At 29.0% G+C, this 19,325-nt stretch overlaps 1 protein-coding gene across 1 annotated transcript in view; it reads left to right on the top strand.

Moving 5' to 3' along the window:
* Positions 1-18,808, top strand: part of LOC100200963 (uncharacterized) — a 29,464-nt gene extending 10,656 nt beyond the window's left edge. Inside the window, exons 2-3 of the mRNA XM_065812216.1 lie at positions 5,813-7,420; positions 17,488-18,808. Of these exons, the coding sequence (XP_065668288.1) occupies positions 5,813-7,420; positions 17,488-18,619 (2,740 nt within the window). The 3' untranslated portion in view covers positions 18,620-18,808. The remainder of the gene's footprint in view (positions 1-5,812; positions 7,421-17,487) is intronic.
* The last annotated feature ends 517 nt before the right edge of the window (positions 18,809-19,325 follow it).

Below are 19,325 nucleotides of genomic sequence, written 5' to 3'. Positions count from 1 at the left end.
TCAGGGAAAGATAAAATACCATTTCTCTGCAGCAGTTTGCATGATATCTGCGCCATATAATTAGTAACTTTAAATTCTTTTTCTATACATTTGTTAGACAAAGATATTGGAACCAGGGTTAGTAATTGAATTTTCTGATTCCAATTGAAAACTTACATTTTTTCTTCAATTTTTCCTATAAGTAAATCCATGTCAGAAGAATTGAGATTTTCTTTTAAAAGTTCGTTTATAGCAAGTTTGTTATTTTCATCTTCATAAATCTGGCTGCAAGTTGGTTCTCCTGATCCTTCATCCCTAAATGACATCAATTTACTTTTACGTGGTGGATGCAAAAAAATCTAGTATATATAATTACAATAAACTTCATGGTTAATAAATAGTACCTTTTCTTCTTTTTCCATTGTGTAAATTGAATGGACCACAGCAAGTTATGTGGTTTGTGGAGTAACATTTTAAGTAAATGAATATACACTATAAATATTTTTAAAATATTTATGGTGTAAGCAAACTATTACATTTTCATCAATTTCAATCCCAGTACGGCTAACTAATGTAATGTTTTTGAATATACACTATAAATATTTTTGAAATATTTATGGTGTAAGCAAACTATTACATTTTCATCAATTTCAATCCCAGTATGGCTAACTATCAAGTCTTTTTCTACATCATTGAGACTTTCTTGATATCATTGGATTTCAAATATGTTTCTTTGATTAAAAGTTATATGATTTCATATAACTTTCTTGATATCATTGGATTTCATATATGCTTCTTTGATTAAAAGTTATATAATTTCATATAACTTTCTTGATATCATTGGATTTCATATATGTTTGTTTGTGACAGATTTATTTATTTATTAATTCAATTGAACATCTTTCTTTATCAAATTTTTTATTTCTGTAAGAAATAATTTAAAAATAATTATAATTTGAAGATTCGTAAATAGTAAATCCTTCATTAAACAGAAATTAATTAAAGATCTTTTATTTGAAATGCAAACGAGTTTATATATTAGAACTGTACCTGAGGTTCTAAAATCTTTTTAAAAAAATAAATGTATATATCTTTTTTTCCATTATTATATAACAATTTTTTTTTTTAATAAAACTTTCAAACAAATAAATTAAATTCAAATAAGAAAACCCTTGCAGTTTTTTTGTAATAAGGAGTTTGTTATATATAGAATTATAGGAAAAAATTTCAAAATCATATCTTTAGGCATCTATTAAAGTATAAAAAGATATACTTTTTTATTACAAGACATCAGAAAGCTTATAAAAAGTTACACCATTTTGAAGTTAATATTTCATATAGAGATTTTAATTTTTGTTCTGTGTTTTTTAGAATCATTTTTGAGTTCCTCTCCCTAAAAAATAATTAGGTACAAATTTTCAACACTATTGAGCAAGTATTTCATAAGTTAAAGCTAATTGTGTTATGAAATTAGTTTAAAAATCAAATTGCGCTGAAAAAAATCAAAAAAAAAGTTGAGACTGAGTATCGATATCTTTGCAACCATGAGGAGTCAGACATTAAAATTTGGAGTGAAACTTTTTAATTTCATTTATTTAAGTTTGTATATAAATATCATCAAAATCAGAGGTGGCAAGATGGTGAGCATAAATTAAATTGAGCTGGAATAAGCCAACACCCAGGAAAAAAAGTTCTATAGAGTTTCTATAAACTTTTGAAACATTTAGCTTATAGAAATTCTATAGAATTCTATAGAATTTCTATAGAATCTCTTTTAATTTCTATAGAAATTTCTATATAACTTTTTTTTCTACTTTTTTTTCTATCGAAAAAAAAGTTTTATAGCAATTTCTATAGAAATTAATAAACATTCTATAGAAATTCTATAGAATTTCTATAGGTCATATGTTTCAAAAATTTATAGATATTCTATAGAATTTTTTTTCCTGGGCAGTCATATCAAGATAAGATTCATTTATCTCATCAAATTCTTGAGTTACTTAATTTTTCTGTTTGCCTAAAATTTCAAGCTATATGTAAAAAGTTGTATATTTTTCTATCATTTGTTGAAAAATTTATTAAATGTTCAGAAATGTTTTATATTTTATAAATGTCACATTTTGTAAATAAAAATAACTGGTCATTTTAGTACATATTTTTGTTAAATGTAAACTTTGTTATTTTTATTTTACTTTGGTGTTTTTTTTATTGTTATTTTAAATTGTAGTGAATATTTTGTGCTATACTTTTTTAGATTCTTTAGATGCAGATAGACTTTAAAACTTATAAAATACTGCTCATCATACTACTAGTCTGTGTATGCTAATGTTTACGTCATTCAGAGCTTTTTAAACAAATTTAGTTGTTTTTACTCTGCCTCATTAGTTTTTGAAAAAAAATTGTGTTCTTCAAGAAAATTTTAGAATTTTGAAAATTTAAAAACAAGGCACAAGGCCTAGACTTTTCAGCACAAAAGAACTCTGTCAGAAAAGTTGATGCTATAAATCTTTGCACTGGTAAAATTTAAAATAACACCTGTATGTGTTTAACAAATTTTCTTCTTCCTCTTCTGGGTACGTACATTTTACTTATTACAAAATTTTTTAAAACATTTAAAACTTTTTGATATATCTCTATTACATAACATAATATTATTTTTTGAAAGTCATAAAATCAATGCTTTTGTTAAAAATTGAGTTTTATACAAAATAAAATACCCGCGTACATACTCGCTGTCTTAACCCCCTCCCCAACTCTTTCTTGTATGCATTTGTATGTTTTTTGTTAACCCCACTCCCCCTGACCTATATCGCATATGCACTTTATGGAAGACTCCTAAGGATTTATCTTTTCTTCTTGGTTTTTGTGTGTGTGTGTTTCCAACCCAAGATTATGCTTGATTTTGCCTCGTTATCTTTTAGGTCATTTCAGATCACGCTTTAATTACATTAAACTGTTACCTCACACTTGCTGTCTTAACCATGTCATCAAAACTGTTACCTCATTTCTCTCAGATTAGTAAAAAGATTATCACTTTAAATAACTGAATGATTAAGATTACATTTGGGATATTTTTTCTTTATAGCCTTTGAGTTGATATCTTTTATCTGTCTGCTGACAAATATATTTTTCAAGTTACTGTTTAAATTCAGGAAGACATTGGAACTTAGCCTTTAGTCTACCCTAACTTTTTTTTTTTTTTTTTTATCTTGCACAGTTGTTATTTCTAAATTTTATCTTTTTTTTTTTTCATTGTTTTTAGTAGACAAGTTCTTTCAAGAACAACTCTCTTTTTATTATAGCAAAAAATTAATGTAAAAAGGTGTAATGTCTAAAGCATTACACCTTTTTACAAGGTTTCAAATTTATAAGGATTTTTTTCTAAGGTTTCAAATTATTACATTTGCCTAATCATTTTCTAAGGTTTCAAATTATTACATTTTGCCTGACTCCAAATCTTTAATAGTATCATTAAAAATAGCAAAACTAGCATACAAAAAGTCCAGACTATCAAAAAAAAGTCTGTTATTCTGCAGAAAAAAAGGTAAAGGTAAATTTAAAACAGTAAAACTAAAAGAAGTCCTCCAAAAAATTATTGTTTGATATGCCAAACCATATGCCAATGTGGATTGAAAACACAAAGTTTTGTCACTAATTCCACAATAAGTAGTGAAGTTTATCAAAAAAATGACTTAGCGTCTAATCATTGCATCAAATCCATTTTAATTGATTTCATATCTAGAACACACAATCCTCCAAATTGTCCGGAGTTTATTAATCTCCCAATATCTCGCTCAATTGGACAAGATTTAATTGAACTTAAAAGATGATTATTTTTATTGTACGTCAATAAATATTAATTTTTGCATTATTGTAAGTTAATAAATATTAATTATTTTTATTATTTATTAATGTTTTATAATGTAATTAATAATAAAGTTATTGTATGTTAATAAATAATAATTTTTGTTATAGACTTAATAAGCATTCAATAAAAAAATATCTTGGTAGTTCATTCAATTTTTTTTAATTCAAGATATGAAAAGTATCAGTTTTACTTAACCCAATTTTTAGAGTTTTTAAAAAATGTTTTTATTTCAATTGTGGTTACAACCATCTCCCAACTTTATAACTCCAAAACACAAACCTTGATGAAAAAGACTGCTGTGTGGAGAAACAAGTTGAGCGCGGCTACCAGGGACATGGTGGGGATCAGAACTACTGGCTTATGAGGAACTGCTCGCTACTCGGAACTTCTTACTTATGAGGCGAGCACTCTATCACTACACCACAACCATGTATAGTCTGACAATTAATTTAGGCCTGTTTTCAGTTAACAGAAAATATAAAAAAAAAAAAGATTACAAAAATAAAGTTTGACATGTTACTTTTGGTTAGAATTGGTAAAACACTGCAGTTATGTTTTGAATTACCAAAACAACTTCAAATATTTTCAGAATATTTTTAATCAAGTTATAAGCCATGCTTTGATGTTAAAATTATATATTGTACTTATCATGATTTAATAAACGAATACTATTTTGAGAATACTTTTGTTATATCATGATACAATGGAGTACATATGCGACCAATCTAATGCCGATTGCTATTGATGCTGCAAGGTATAGTCTATTAAAAGAGTTTATTTTTAAATGAATAAGATTGCTGCTTTTAATATTGAGAAACCAATTAACTTAGGGGTTATCCATATTATATCGCAATTACATCACACAATTTTTGACCGTTTTTGACCTCTCCCCCTCTCTCATCACAACATCGTGACTCTTCAGTAACAAGTACCATACAAGTTGTTACAAAACCACTAACCGTTCTCTACCCCATAGAACATGGCATAATTTATGGGCGACCCCTTATCCAATTATCTCATATCCTGCAAAGTATTATTTACATTAACAAGTTTTGTAAATTAAATTTTGCAACCTATGTAAACCATAGTTTTCACTGTATATCTTTTTTAAAAAAAAACCTTTTTCTAACAAAAATATAAAAATTGTCAGTCATTATTAGGCGGGTGGTAGATGTCATAATACCAATATTTATAATTTTTTTTTACCGCATCACTTGCAGGACCTGACAGGGTTTAAATCAGCCTCTGTAACATGGATGTAGCTGTGCCTGAAATCTTACTAATGATGTTTAAAAAACAAAAAACAATAAGTAATATTTTAGCTATTTAAGCTTGTTATTTTAGTTCTTTATTAATTTATTATGAAAATTATATTTTTAGTATATTGTTAGAAAGAGTTTTATTAAGTTTTTTTTGAAAGAGTTTTATTAAGTTATTGTTTCTGCAATGTAAGCAGTTTGGAAAAGATTATACTCATCATCATTTTTTAATATTCACCTTATTTTTTTTACATTAAAAACAAAAACTTTTATTTAATTAAACATATTTATGTTACACAAAATAATATTTATTTTTCATGTATATTTTTGGGTAACCCCCCTCTCCTATATCTGTGTACATACTTTATGGAAGACCTCTTTTTATAATTTTTTAAAATATATTTGTAAATATTGCTTAAATTTGTTTCTCCATCCAGCAGCCTTGTTTGTTCGTTCGTTTTGTAGTTATTGAGTTCAGAGAGGGTTGAAACCACAATTAAAATAGCCTCCCCAATTGTAGCAGCCTTCTCGACTTTGGGGAGGTGAATTAACATTTAAAAAATATATATAAATAGTTTTTGTAGTGCAAATCAAATATTTTTTAAGAAATGTTTGTAGTCGTTTACTTTTATTTTTTTTTATTTTAGATAGTTATTTAGAAAGAGTTAAAAACATAGTTATGGTAACTTCTTTTTTTTTAATATAGGTATGATCGTGTTGACATTGTGGTATGCACAATAAAAGAATATTTATACGATCTGGTGACAATAATAAAAATGTTATTTGTTGTATTATGTGTCTACCGTGCACCTTTTATGTTCATTGAAGTACTAGATTGTATTATTGAAAAGAAGAGTTGGAAGTCAGTTAGAGAAGCTGTGAAAAAATACCCTCCACAGATTTTTAAAGACTTAGTTAGTGCAGTTTTATTTATTTTCAGTTGGAATACTCCACGCTTCATAATAAGCACATTGCTTTTTGGTATATTTATGCCTGCTGACATAATACTTGGAGTTGTTAAAAAGTTTGTTTCCCAAAAGTGTTTTGCATACTTATTAACTATTATTATATATGCAGTGTTTATGTGCTTCCCAATAGTATTGACATTGTATGTTACACAATTTCTTTTAAACAAAGGCATGGGAGTGCTTGTTATTATTCTTTTCTGTGTATTTTTTTTTTTACTGCTAGTTATTTTATTAATTATGGTTACAATATTAGCAAAAGACAACAATAAAAGGTTTCTGGTTGAAATGCCTTCATGTGATTATGTTCGTTTTTGCTGGTTTAATATTCATGTGGTTCTTTTTGAAATTATAGAGTTGTTACAATCAGCGGCCTTAGTGTTCAAAATTACTTTTATTCCAATGTATGGGGCTACAGTAATGCAAACTGCTTCAAGTTATTTGCTGTTAGGATTTATTTCATTTAAAGCAGCCTTTTGGGTGACTTTATCGTTATTTATATGTTGGTTTTTTATATGTAGTGCACCTATTATTTTTGAGAATATTCTTAAAATATTTCCTGTTGGAACATGTGGGAAAAAAACAAGTTGGAGATTACTTGTTTCATTGTTTGCAAATACACTTTTTGTTACTGTTGTCGAAAATTTTGCTGCATGTTCTGCATGTAGTTATACCATATGCCCATACAATATATCACTGAATACTACATGTATAGTTTCAAGACATGTTCAAGACAGTTCAATTGTATGCTGGAGTGCACCTCATAGCAGCTATGCAGCTTTTGGTTTAACTGCTATGATATGGTTTATGATAACTTCGATTGTTTTTGGTGTTGAGTATGGTGATCCTGAAGCAACTGAACAGGACATAGGTTTCTCACCTATATATAATTCAATTGTAAATATTTTCAAGGCAGCTTGCATTTTTGCAGCCACTTTTATCACTCATAATAATTATGCTGTGCTTGGAGTTTTGTTGTTTTGTAACTTTTCACTCGTAATATATACAGTGTTTTTCAAAAAGTTGTTTAATCATGATGCTTGTAACTTACCTAGCTTTTTAGTTTGGCGTATCTTCAGTTTTGTTTCATCTATGGTTGTAACTGTTGCTGTCATTGTCGCAGTTAAACTTAATAATCCGACATCAAAAATTCCACTCATAATTATTGGTTCAGGCATTTTAGTTTCTTTACTTGTAAGTATAGCTTTTTCTTTAAAGCTCAGACAAATGAGTGATATATGTAAAGATCGTGAAGAGTTTAGAGTTGCCATTGTTTGTCTCAAAAAGAAATTGGAAGAAAACAATTGGTTGATTCAAAAATGGAAAACAAAAAATACAATTTGGTTAAGGTATATATTTTTTAATTTAAAAAAATAGTTTTTATAATTATATTAAAATTTTTAACTGCTTTTTTTTGTGCTACTCTTGATTAGATGTTCACCTCCTAAATTAAATCTATTTTAGGATATAAATAAATATTACATACCAGTAATAAAGAATTCTTTTCAGTAACATAGACAGAGGGTTGCAGAGGGAGAGAAAGTTCCCTTGTCTAAAAATATTGGAACTTATGGAACTTAAACTTAGTGGCATAACATTACTTCGTATTATTTGTTTAGTGACATAAAATTTCTTCGTAATATTTGCTTAGTGGCACAACGTTACGACGTAATAATTACTTCGTAAACAGTTTAAGAATAACAGTATCTAGAATATAATTACCAAGGTCACTGATTTCGTAACACTGTAATTACTTTAGTAATTAATTATAATGATAAAAATAAATTATTTTCACGCGCTTTAAGTAGTTAATCAATTAGTTTAGACGTCATCATCAGGAATAAATTATAATATTGGTTTAGACATGAATAAAAAAAATTAAAATTTTCACTTTATAAAGTAAATTGTTATTTATTTAATTACAAATATATAATATGTAATGCTTTAGTATGATTTCGAATGAATATAATTTATCTTAATACTAAGTAAATTACGGACGCATTTGAATTTGTTAAGTATGCATTATATATATATATATATGTGTGTGTATATTAGGGATATGACTTTTTAATTTTTTTTCAAATAAAATGTTTCCTGTATCATAAATCGATGAACTTTTACCTAAAATCATGAAAAAAGGCCCAAATAGCTTTCTGCAACAAAAAAAGGTCACCCCCAAAATAAAAATTTGATTTACCATTTTTATACATTCATTTTTGACCGATGTTTTAATCTTAAGCTTAATTCTCAGCTTAATTCTATTTATTTCATTATTTTGTTATGAATTTATAAATATAACGTTACCATGGCAACGAAACGGCCGTGTGCCGGCAAATACTTGGAATTGTTATGTGATGACATCATTGTGTTACCACGGTGATATAGACGACTGTAACAGACTGTAGAAGATTATAGAACTTAGTAGAACATTCTGGAAGCTCTAAATAATTATATAAGCGAGCTGCTGTCAGAGCTCAGTGTTGATAATGTGAATAGTTCTATGAAGTACTCTGCGTGTAACTGAGCTAATAAGGAACTACTGTAGCGAACTAAAGACGCTGTAAGTGTACGAAGTATAAGTAGTTGTAGCATTATCGTTAGGATACGGACTGGATTATCGAACTGTTATCAACATTGACTGGATTATCGAACTATAATTGAATTACTATACAGTTAAAGTATTTTATTAATTAAACGACTTTATTAAACGGATATTTACGCTCAGCTATCCGTAAAGTCGTAACAATATTATATGATGTCTCACAAGAAAAGTCATACCACAGTAACAAAGAACAAGAAGACTTGGACTAAAAATTTGGTGAGATTTCAAGAGTCACACAGAAGAAGAGGAAGCGTGGCTGTAGAAGAACATTCACTCGATGAAAAATCCAGAATACCACTTCAATTGCAGATCGTAGGAAGATACCAGTTTCTCGGAGCATATGTTAAAGGAAGAAAAGAACGAATAGACCAAATTTCTAAGGAAATTACAAAATTGTGGGACAATAAACTGAATTTTCCACGTGTGTCTGATCAAGTGATAAGAGCAAAGCTTATGAAGGTGCTGAAGGTCTATGATGAATGTGTCAAGCGTGGAAAATATGATGTTCTCAATGCATTATTTGACATCACGAAAGTGAATGGCCAGTGGTTATCCTCGGAAGATAAACGTCTATACCACTTACAAAAAGAAAGTAAAGGACAGGTGGGGTACTCAACAGGACAAGTGGCAAGTAAAGAAACCATTCACCCTTCCAAGAGAAGGAAAGTCCAGTCTGGAACAGCAATATCTTCCACATCACAAGTCCTGTCTACCACAGACAGTGGTACTGAATCTGAAAACTGCAAAAGTAAGAGTGAAGATGATGAAGACGACGACGGTGATAAAGACGATGATGAGGACACTCAGAAAAAAACTAGAAAGCACTACAAAAGTAAATTTGCTGTAAGTATGGATACATCAAGTGGAGTTTCCACAAAGAAAGCTGCTAAAATATGCAATGTATTATCACAACAAGGTATTGATATTCCAACTCCAAGTCAATCAGCAATTTACAAGTCCATATTCAAAGAGGCAGGTAAATTAAAAAAAGAAATGATACAACAACTTAAAATGGAACAGTGGTCCTTACACTTTGACGGCAAACGAATAGATGATAAGGAATATCAGGTAGTTGTACTTCAGAATGAAAGAACTGACGTGAAACTTGATGCACTGCGTTTAAAAGATGGCAAAGCTGAAACTGTTGCTGAAAAAATTGCCAAACTTATTGATGAATACAATTTGTGGAATTCAATTAAGATGATCATTACTGATACAACAAACGTCAATACTGGGAAGAGAAATGGAGTTGTTGTGAAGTTGCAACGTATGTTTAAATTAAAGGGTGTCACAATACCACAATTTATCGGCTGTCAGCATCACGTACTAGACAGGATTCTCCGTCTGGTGATGGACGAAGAACTTGGGGGTGATACCAAATCTCCAAACATTGAATACCCATTTGTGTCTGAACTGTTGAATAAGTATGATGAACTGAAGGATAAGTTTGTGAATGGAACTGTAGAAATTCTTGATAAATCAGGGTGGAGAGACGATATGAAGTTTTTGTACCATTTAACAAGAGTGTTTAGGTTCTATGAAGAACAAAGAAACTTCCCTCTGATTCACTTTTAGAACATTCCTAATATGAGCAATGCCAGATGGAACTCAAGAGCCATTTTCGCCATTCTGGCGTTCATTCTTATGCCTGAAGCGAGAAAGAATTTGGAGAAGGTTTGCAGGTTCATTTCATATGAGTGGGCAGAACATTGGTTTAGTAGTCAAAAGTACAATGACAATGACTTCAAGAATTTATCTGATGTATTGAAGCCTTACAAAAAGGCATTGCAGTCATTCAAAAATCACTGGAAGAAAGAGCCATCCTTCATCGACATACCACGAAGTAATCAGATAGCTGAACGTGCAATCAAGGTGATGCAAGACCTGTATGCTTCCTGCAGAAAGAAAGACAAACTGCAACTTCGATTCATTCTAAGTAATAAGCGCTAGACTCTTTATGAGACGTGAGCATCATGTGACCCATGTACTAAACACAGTAGGCCTATAGACACAGACAGTTATGTATATTGTTGTACTAGACGCTTTGATACTGTTAATTTTGTAATACTTGTATAATTATATATCACATAATGTTTTTTGTTATATCACAGTACATGTTGCATAAATAAATAAAATAACAACAGGAGTATGACTCTTACAACATCTTCAGCCTTTAATATTCATTTACTGTACAAAAGTGTACCTATTGAAAATTCGATTTTTTGGTTTTGGGGTGACCTTTTTTCAAAATATGTCAAAATGAAACATCTATTCGTTCTTTTTACATAAAAGTTCATTGAATTACGATACAGGCCTAGTAGGTTGCAAAAAAGTCATATCCCTAGTGTATATATATATATATATATATATATATATATATATATATATATATATATATATATATATATGTGTGTGTATATATATATATATATATATATATATATATATATATATATATATATATTAATTTATATTAGCATATTAAATCCTATTAGAATTATGATAAAAAGAGCTGTTAGAAAATGCGCATTTGACCGTAAGCCATGCTAGAATTAAATAGTTTTATGCGAGTTTTGTAAAAAGTATTAATTCAAATTTATAAACTGAAATTTTTTATCAAAAATACTTATATTGTAACATAAAAAATTCCCACCCACCCCTTTTCGAGACTCGAGAGCACGCATTTCAAATTACAGCATTTCGCAAGTTGAACTTCAAAATAAAGCTTTTTTGCTAATGTTTTAAAGTCCATTATGAAATTTTATTCGTTAAATGGATAGAATTGTAAAAATCAAGCATCTTTATGTACAGAAATGTTTGTAATGTAACTGTTGTTCTCAGAATCATAAAACATTAACAATATAAAAATTTAATTATTGAATCAATGATAAAAAATAAATGTCGAATTGAATTCTTTCGCTACACTAACTTGCGGAGTAGTCACTTTGGAATAAAAACTTACGAAGCACGTCATTATAGATGTATTTAATTATGTTTTATGAACAAAAAATGTTTAATTAACTACGTAACTAAGTGCTGTTTATTTATTGATATTCATATGTGTTAAATGCGTATACAAATTTTATAAATAAATTTCGCTATTCATAAAATAACGTAGTGGGGTAAAAAAAATGTTTAGAAACGTAACGGTATTCATAATATAGAGTATGAATAGAGTATGGGGTAAAACTGAACAGCGGGGAAAACTAAACCCTTATGAAAATGTTTTTGATTAAATTTAATTTTGATTAAAAATGATTAAATTCGATTAAATTATTTTAGTTCTATATTATGGAGAATTTTGTGCTCTATCTAATGACATAAAAATAAAAATAAATTTAATAGTTTTCATATCAAACTCAAATGTTTGAGCGTGAGCATTAATTTTTTTTAAATTTTATAATACTGACGTAAAAATCTAGGAAATAAAATGAAATAACATTAAAGTCAAAAGATGTAGTAAAAGTTAGGCTAATTAAGAATCTTTTTTCTGAACCGAGTTTATTATTTTCTAAAAAAAGTTATAATGGAATCATTTTTTCGGGTAAAACTGTGCACTAATAATTTTAACACACAGCTGTTATTTGCATCTTATTAAATTATTAACTTTTTAACTCTATTAATAGTTGACTTATTATTATCATAATGTATATATATATATCAATTAATAGTTGGCTTATTATTATTATAATCATTATTATTTCTTATTCTTTACTATAATTTACTATAACGATTTCCTGTGCAAATCTAAATCAGTTTAAATCAATTAAAAAAATTAAAATAAATTCAAAATACCAAAACATTATCAATAAATACTCTAAGAAGCAAATAACTATGGCGTTTGCAAGTATAAATAGTTGTGAAATAAGTTTATGCAAAGCATCTCAAACATACAATATTCCTAAAGGTTCCTCGTCAAATCGTGTGAATTCGCAAGGGTAGAAGTACTAGAAAAATGATCAGTTTGGGGTTTTAACAACATATCAACACTGAAAGCAGCATCTTGCACTAAAGAAATTGCATATATTTAAATAAAGCAATAGTTTACAGCCGTGGTGCTAAACTATATAAAATTCGTTGGTAATAATGAAAAAATAAATTATACAGTTGCTAATTGCATCAAAGCAGCTGGAACCACAATTCCACCATTTATAATATTTAAATCAATACAGCAGTGTCAATACAGCAGTTGGTGTTTAAGTGGTCCGTCAAACGCTGAATATACAACTTCGTCAGGATGGATGGAAGATAAACAATTTATGTAATGGCTGAATAAGTTATTTATAACAACAATTAAAAAAACTCCAGGTACACATGTGTTTAACGGATGTTTTGGATGGTCATAACACACATGTAGTATATCAAGTTGCACTAACGTGCATTGAAAATAATATCAGGTTAATATGTTTACCAGCTCACTCCATCCACATACTTCAATCATTAAATGTGGGAGTATATTGTCATGTCAAAAATATCAGGCAAATATTATTACAATAGTATTATGCAAGCACGTTATGGAGCAATTTAGCAAAACAAAGTTTTGTTCAGCTTCAAACCAAACTTTTTAACAGTCGTGAAATATTTACACGATTAAAAGTAATTGGAAGATTTCAAAATACTGGTTTATTTCCACTTGATATAAACAAAATTGATAAATTTAAATTAAAAGTTGCTGAAACGTTTGGACCATCACAAACTCAACCTACACAAACTCAATCTACACAAACTCAATCTGACAAAAATCATAACACACCATCTCAATTTGCAACTTATTGAAACACAATTTTGTCCAGTGACACCAGCAATACATGCATTGAATCAAACAGTAATTGGACTTAAAATATCTTTAAAAGAACATTTTCGAGTCCAAAACGCTAATACAAAAAAAATGTTGACTTAAAAAGAGTGAAATGTGAATACCCAAATAAAACTAAAGAAAACCTTCAAAGAAGCAAAAAATAAATGATTCTAGGCAGCAAAAAAAGTGCCGAAAATTGTGGAATGAAAATAAAGAAAATGAAAATTGTAAATGGTTTACATGCGAAAATACAAATTGCAAAAGCTGGTTTTGTCAAACATGTTTACTAAAAAAAATATAAAACTGGTGAAGAGTTTTATTGTACAAAAAAATGTCGAAACTTAGAAAATCTCTTTTTCTTGTAAATTGATCCTATCAATTTGTAAATTAATCCTATCTTTTTATAAATCTACGGGTGGTGTAAGGCGGATCTACGGAGGGTGTAACACCCCCGTAGATTCGCCCCTGACTTGATGATCGCTTGTTTGCGTGAAAATCTGAGTTATGTTTAAAATAAATCGAGTGTTGTAATTATTTAGTTTTTACTATATTTGCTGCTATATATATATATATATATATATATATATATATATATATATATATATATATATATATATATATATATATATATATATATATATATATATATATATATATATACACACGCACACACATACACACACAAACAAACAAACATATCATAGATAAATGTGCAGATGGTTTAAAAATCATTTAACAACATTATTTTTATTTAAACAAAAAAGAATGGCATTTTTTTTGTTTGTTTAGTATAACAGTTTGATAAATGTTTTCGAGTCTTTTCCGTAAGTGGACGTTTTGAAACGCTCCTTTCGCAAGGGGCTGTTGCGAAAGTCTTTTCTTTCGAAATTAATCGCTCCGCAAGTTTTCTTTCTCAAGTCGTTAATACGGAGTCGTTAATACGGAATTTAAAATTTTTTAACTTTTCGTATAACGCTTTGCGGAAGTGAGCTTTCGCTTATGTAAATTCCGTAAAAGTATTTCGAAATACGCTAAAGATGTATAAAAGTAAAAGTCATGTATATCGGCGAACAACCCTAAATTAGACTTACATTTTTTTTTTTTTTTATTAAATAAAATTAAATATATAAAGCATATTATCTAAACTATTTCAAAATTTAACTTTTTAAGAAATTGATTGCTGTAGTTTCTTATCGATTAACTGTTGTATGCTGAGTCTCTAAAAAAAATATTTTGTCGGCAATAGATATTTAAAGTTTCAAAGCTAAGTTAAAACTTAGCATTAAAATGAAGTACAAATTGTTATGAATATTTAAGTTTTGAATATTTAATGGTCTTTTCGAAAATTTATCCCAAGTGCATTCGCCTCGTGATTGGTGCCTCTTCATTGATTCATCCAAGAGGAGTTTGAAGGCCGTGTTGTTGCATATTGGCAATCAGAAGTCATGTATTCCAATCGCTCATTCCGCACACTTGAATGAAACTCACGAAAATATGAAAATCTTACTAGACGCTATTGATTACAAAACTCATCAGTGTAACATTTGTGGTGATTTGAAAGTGATTGGTATGTTAATGGGTATGCAAACAGGGTTTACCAAGTTCTGCTGCTTTCTTTGTTTATGGAATAGTCGTGTTGTGAACGAACATTACGTAAAACGTGATAGGATGTTGAGAACTGAATACGAACCCGGTGTAACAGCCTTCACCATATTCCGCTGGTTGATCCAGACAAAATATTTTTGCCACCGCTTCACATCAAGCTTGGTTTGGTGAAAAACTTTGCAAAAGCATTAGGTAAAACTGAATCAACAAGTTTTCAATACTTGGTTGAAAAATTTCTCAAAATTAGTGCAGCGAAACTTAAAGAAGGCGTTTTTGTCGGACCCCAAATTCGAGAGGTTTTGAAAGACCATGGATTTGAAGAGTCACTTACTTCGACGAAAAAGAAGCGTGGAAAGCGTTTGTATGGGTTTGTAAAAACTTCTTGGGGAATCACAAATCGTGTGAATATGAAAATTGTATTCAAAAGCTACTCGATTCGTTCCAAAAAGTGGACTGTCGTATGTCATTGAAAATGCATTTTCTGCATTCGCATTTGGCATTTTTTCCTGAAAATTTGGGCGCTGTGAGTGATGAACAAGATGAACGATTCCACCAAGATATTCAAGTGATGGAAAAGCGTTACCAAGGACTCTGGAATGAAAGTATGTTAGATGACTACTGTTGTATGCTTTATCGTGATGAACCAAAAAAAGTCTACAAAAGGAAGTCATATTCACAGAGATTTTAAGTGATTTATATGCTTTAGTCAACAGTCTTTAAACTATTAAATGTGTATAAATGTTTACAAATAAACCTAGTCACAGAGACTTTGACTTATTTGTATAGAAACATAAGTGGTGCTTGAAATATTGAATGTTTATCAATGTTTATGTATAGGGATAAAGTACAGAATGTCCGAAAATTAAAATTCCATACATCTCAAGAATTAGACGTGCTGGAAGAAAACTGAAAGCAGATTTGAAATTAGCACAAAAAACTGGTTTAGAAAAAGCTATTTAGATTCATGGTGCATTCAAAAAGTATTTTTTTGTTAACCAGTGTTATACTTCCATATATAAATTATAAACATTACTAAGTTTGAGAATTTTGCTTATTGGTTTTTATAGCTAGCCCAGGTAATTTGCAACATTCTTGAATTAAAAACAAAATGATTTGAATTGTCCTTGTAATAAACAGATTACAAATTTTATAAAACACATTTCAGCATAATAAACTATTAGCAAAAATCTATGACTTGATGGCCTCAGATTTGTTTTGATATTGTAAAATAATTACCAAAAGGAATAACTAAAGGGCCATTCATAAATAATGTCAGTAAATAGAGGGGGAGAAGGGGTGCTGAAAAGTTTGACAATAATTGACAATGGGGAGGGGGGCGTTTTGATGTCGATTTAAAAAAAAAAAGTTTTTTCTTTAAGCTATCTATGAGCATATTTGAAATAAAATCGCTCAAATAATGATATATAGCTGTCAACCTGAACAAAATAATGGTTATTCTATAATTGTTAAAAATGTGTATCTTCTAATAGCAACTGGTGGTAACAATATTAAATAAAGCAACAAAGTTTGATAAAATTTGTTATGTTGGCATATAAAATTATTTTACATTAAATACTCTTGATGAACAAAAAAAAAAATCTGTCTGCTCTAGAAAAATGATAGAAAAAATGCATTCCATATTTCCAAAATTTATGAATAGTTTAAATATGTAATTTTTGGTATAGTATAAGTAGCAGGGGCCGATGCAGCATTTTTTGATGTTTGAGATAACATTCAGACATGGAGCAAACTCAAAATATTTAAATGTTTGTACTTATGTCAAAAAAGGATGCTTTACTAAAAGTTGTGATGATTGGAGTCTGGGAACAAAAAAGCCCTAAAAATTTTGCGACATTTGTACCAAACGTGAAAGCAACAAGTTGATAAAACATTTTTTTATTATTCTTAACTAAATTTATATTCATCGATAAATTTTAAATTTCATACAAAGGTTCTTTTAGCGTTCAAAAATGTTAACTTTATAAAATTTGTAACCCCCTCAAATTGGAGGGGTTCAATTTTTATATAGTCAGAAATTTTCATATGCAATTGATTTCAAATTATTTAAGTTTCAACCGATTAAGGGTAATTCTTACTTTAACCGACTAGTCTATATTTTAAACTTTTTTTTATATATTTTGCTCCATAAATGCAGCGAAATATACATTCATTGACTGATGTTGGCGCAGCGTACATTATTAAATATTCAATAGGCGCAGCGTACATTCATCGGCTGAGAGTTTTGGCTTAGACTGACATTATTTTAATTGAAAAAAAATCCTTTTAAAAATTTGAAATTTTATTCACAATAAAAATTAGTTTCTTTAAATCAGCATTAATCATAATATATTTTTTTTCAAATTATTAAAATTACCAAGCTTTCATACACATTTATACAAAATTCTATTTAGACTTATAAAATCAGTTCGAGAAGCTAAAAAAGGAGACAAAAACGTTACTCCCGAAAGTTGGAATATTATGTCGCAACAGCTTTATTCAACAAATATAGTTGTGCCCTCTAGTACTCCGAATAATCCTTTTCAAAATGACTCTTTCAATGTTTCAGTTGATACTTCAGGCTTTTCTACTGAAAATTGCCAAGAAACTATTTCACTAAATCAGAACGAATTGCCGTTTGACTATGGATCACTTAACGCAGAAAATGAATCTAATATGCCTCCCCCTCCTTCTTATGATGCTATAGATAATAATCCGGCTCCTCCGAGTTATAATTTCTCTATTACCAACTATGATTCTATTGAGCAAAATGAACTTTATGAAGACAGCATGGTTCGACTACAAAAAAATGGTCGCAATTTACTTTTAATTTTGGAAAAACACATAGTTTATTCTGCTTTTAAGTTTTCTTTTATTTCTCAACGAAGTCTTTGGTTGAATGCAGTTTGCAATAGTAACTGGACTGGTCTTTTGCATTGTCTTCAAATATTAAATAGTAATGTTGATGGTTCATTTTATAGACCTAGCTCACTAGACATATCTTTAAGTCCTAGTTCCCTAGAAACTGATTTACTAGAGGATGAAATAGTAGAAGGTGAAATGCCAAAGATGTACATTAAACCCACCAAAAAAATGCTGGAACAACTTTCTAACGATTTACGCATTAAAGCCATTCAAAATATATCTGAGCTAGAACCTCAAGGCGATAAATGGCGGCAACTTTTTGAAATACTTTTACCAACTATATCTGTTATTAAAGAATGGGATTATGAACCTGGACATCCGTTTACGCTTATTTTAAATAAGCCTGCAACTGGTAAAATAGTTGAAATTGCTGAGGGTGGCAATAAATTAGCAATAGGTGCCACCGTTACTATTAATAAGAAATTAATTGGAACAATAAATAATGAAACTTTAAGCTTCAATTCTGGTAATGAGCTAGTTGGTAAGAAAGGACCAGTTGCTGTTCGTGTAAAAACGATAGTATTACTTCAAAAGAACAATTGCTGGTATATCGAGGCAAATGGGAAAAAGGTAAAATTTGATGTTGCTATAGCATCGTGCAAAAAAGTTGAATGGTCTTGAATTCATGTGGAGATTGAGTGTAAAATGTTTGTAGCTAGTTTTTTTAATAAAGCAATTTTTATTTTTTTAAATATGGTTTTTATAATTATGTATTTTATAACTATTTGTAAAATAATATTTATTTGAAATATTTATATCTTTACACTTTTGTAAAATTGTTGATAAATTTAATTGCATTTTTTAACAAAATGATTTTACATCTACATATATAACATTAAATATAAATGAATCGCTAACCGCAGAAAGGCAACAAGTCCACATTTTACAGGAAGGACAAAAGACTGTTTCGACCCTTTATTTTCAAACTTTGGGTTTTCAGTTTTTTCCTAGTTATTCAACAGTTAATAGGGGTCTGAAAGATATATACATAATTTTTTAATGTATTTTGTTATGAGTGTAGGACATATTTTTAAACATGGACATGATCCCTTTATTCAATGTCCCCTAGAGTGTTTCGTAAGCGAAAAATGTCACTTATCAATCCAGCAATATGCATACTGCATTCAGTCTCCCCTGGTTCATCAGAAGAAACTGACATATCACAATATTTTGAGATTGAAAACGTTATTTTGTTAGATTTTAGTACATTTTTCCATAAGAGTCATTGCTTAAGCATGTTCTCTTGTAAAACTTGGGTCACCAGGCCTCATAGTCAATAAAATCTTAAAATGACATTTTTTTCACAGTAAACTTTACAGGAGTTTTT

This window comes from Hydra vulgaris, chromosome 12, assembly GCF_038396675.1.
Source record: "Hydra vulgaris chromosome 12, alternate assembly HydraT2T_AEP".
NCBI classification, from domain to species: Eukaryota; Metazoa; Cnidaria; class Hydrozoa; order Anthoathecata; family Hydridae; genus Hydra; species Hydra vulgaris.
Note: the sequence above shows the minus strand (reverse complement) of the source record. Positions and strands in the feature narration are given on the sequence as shown.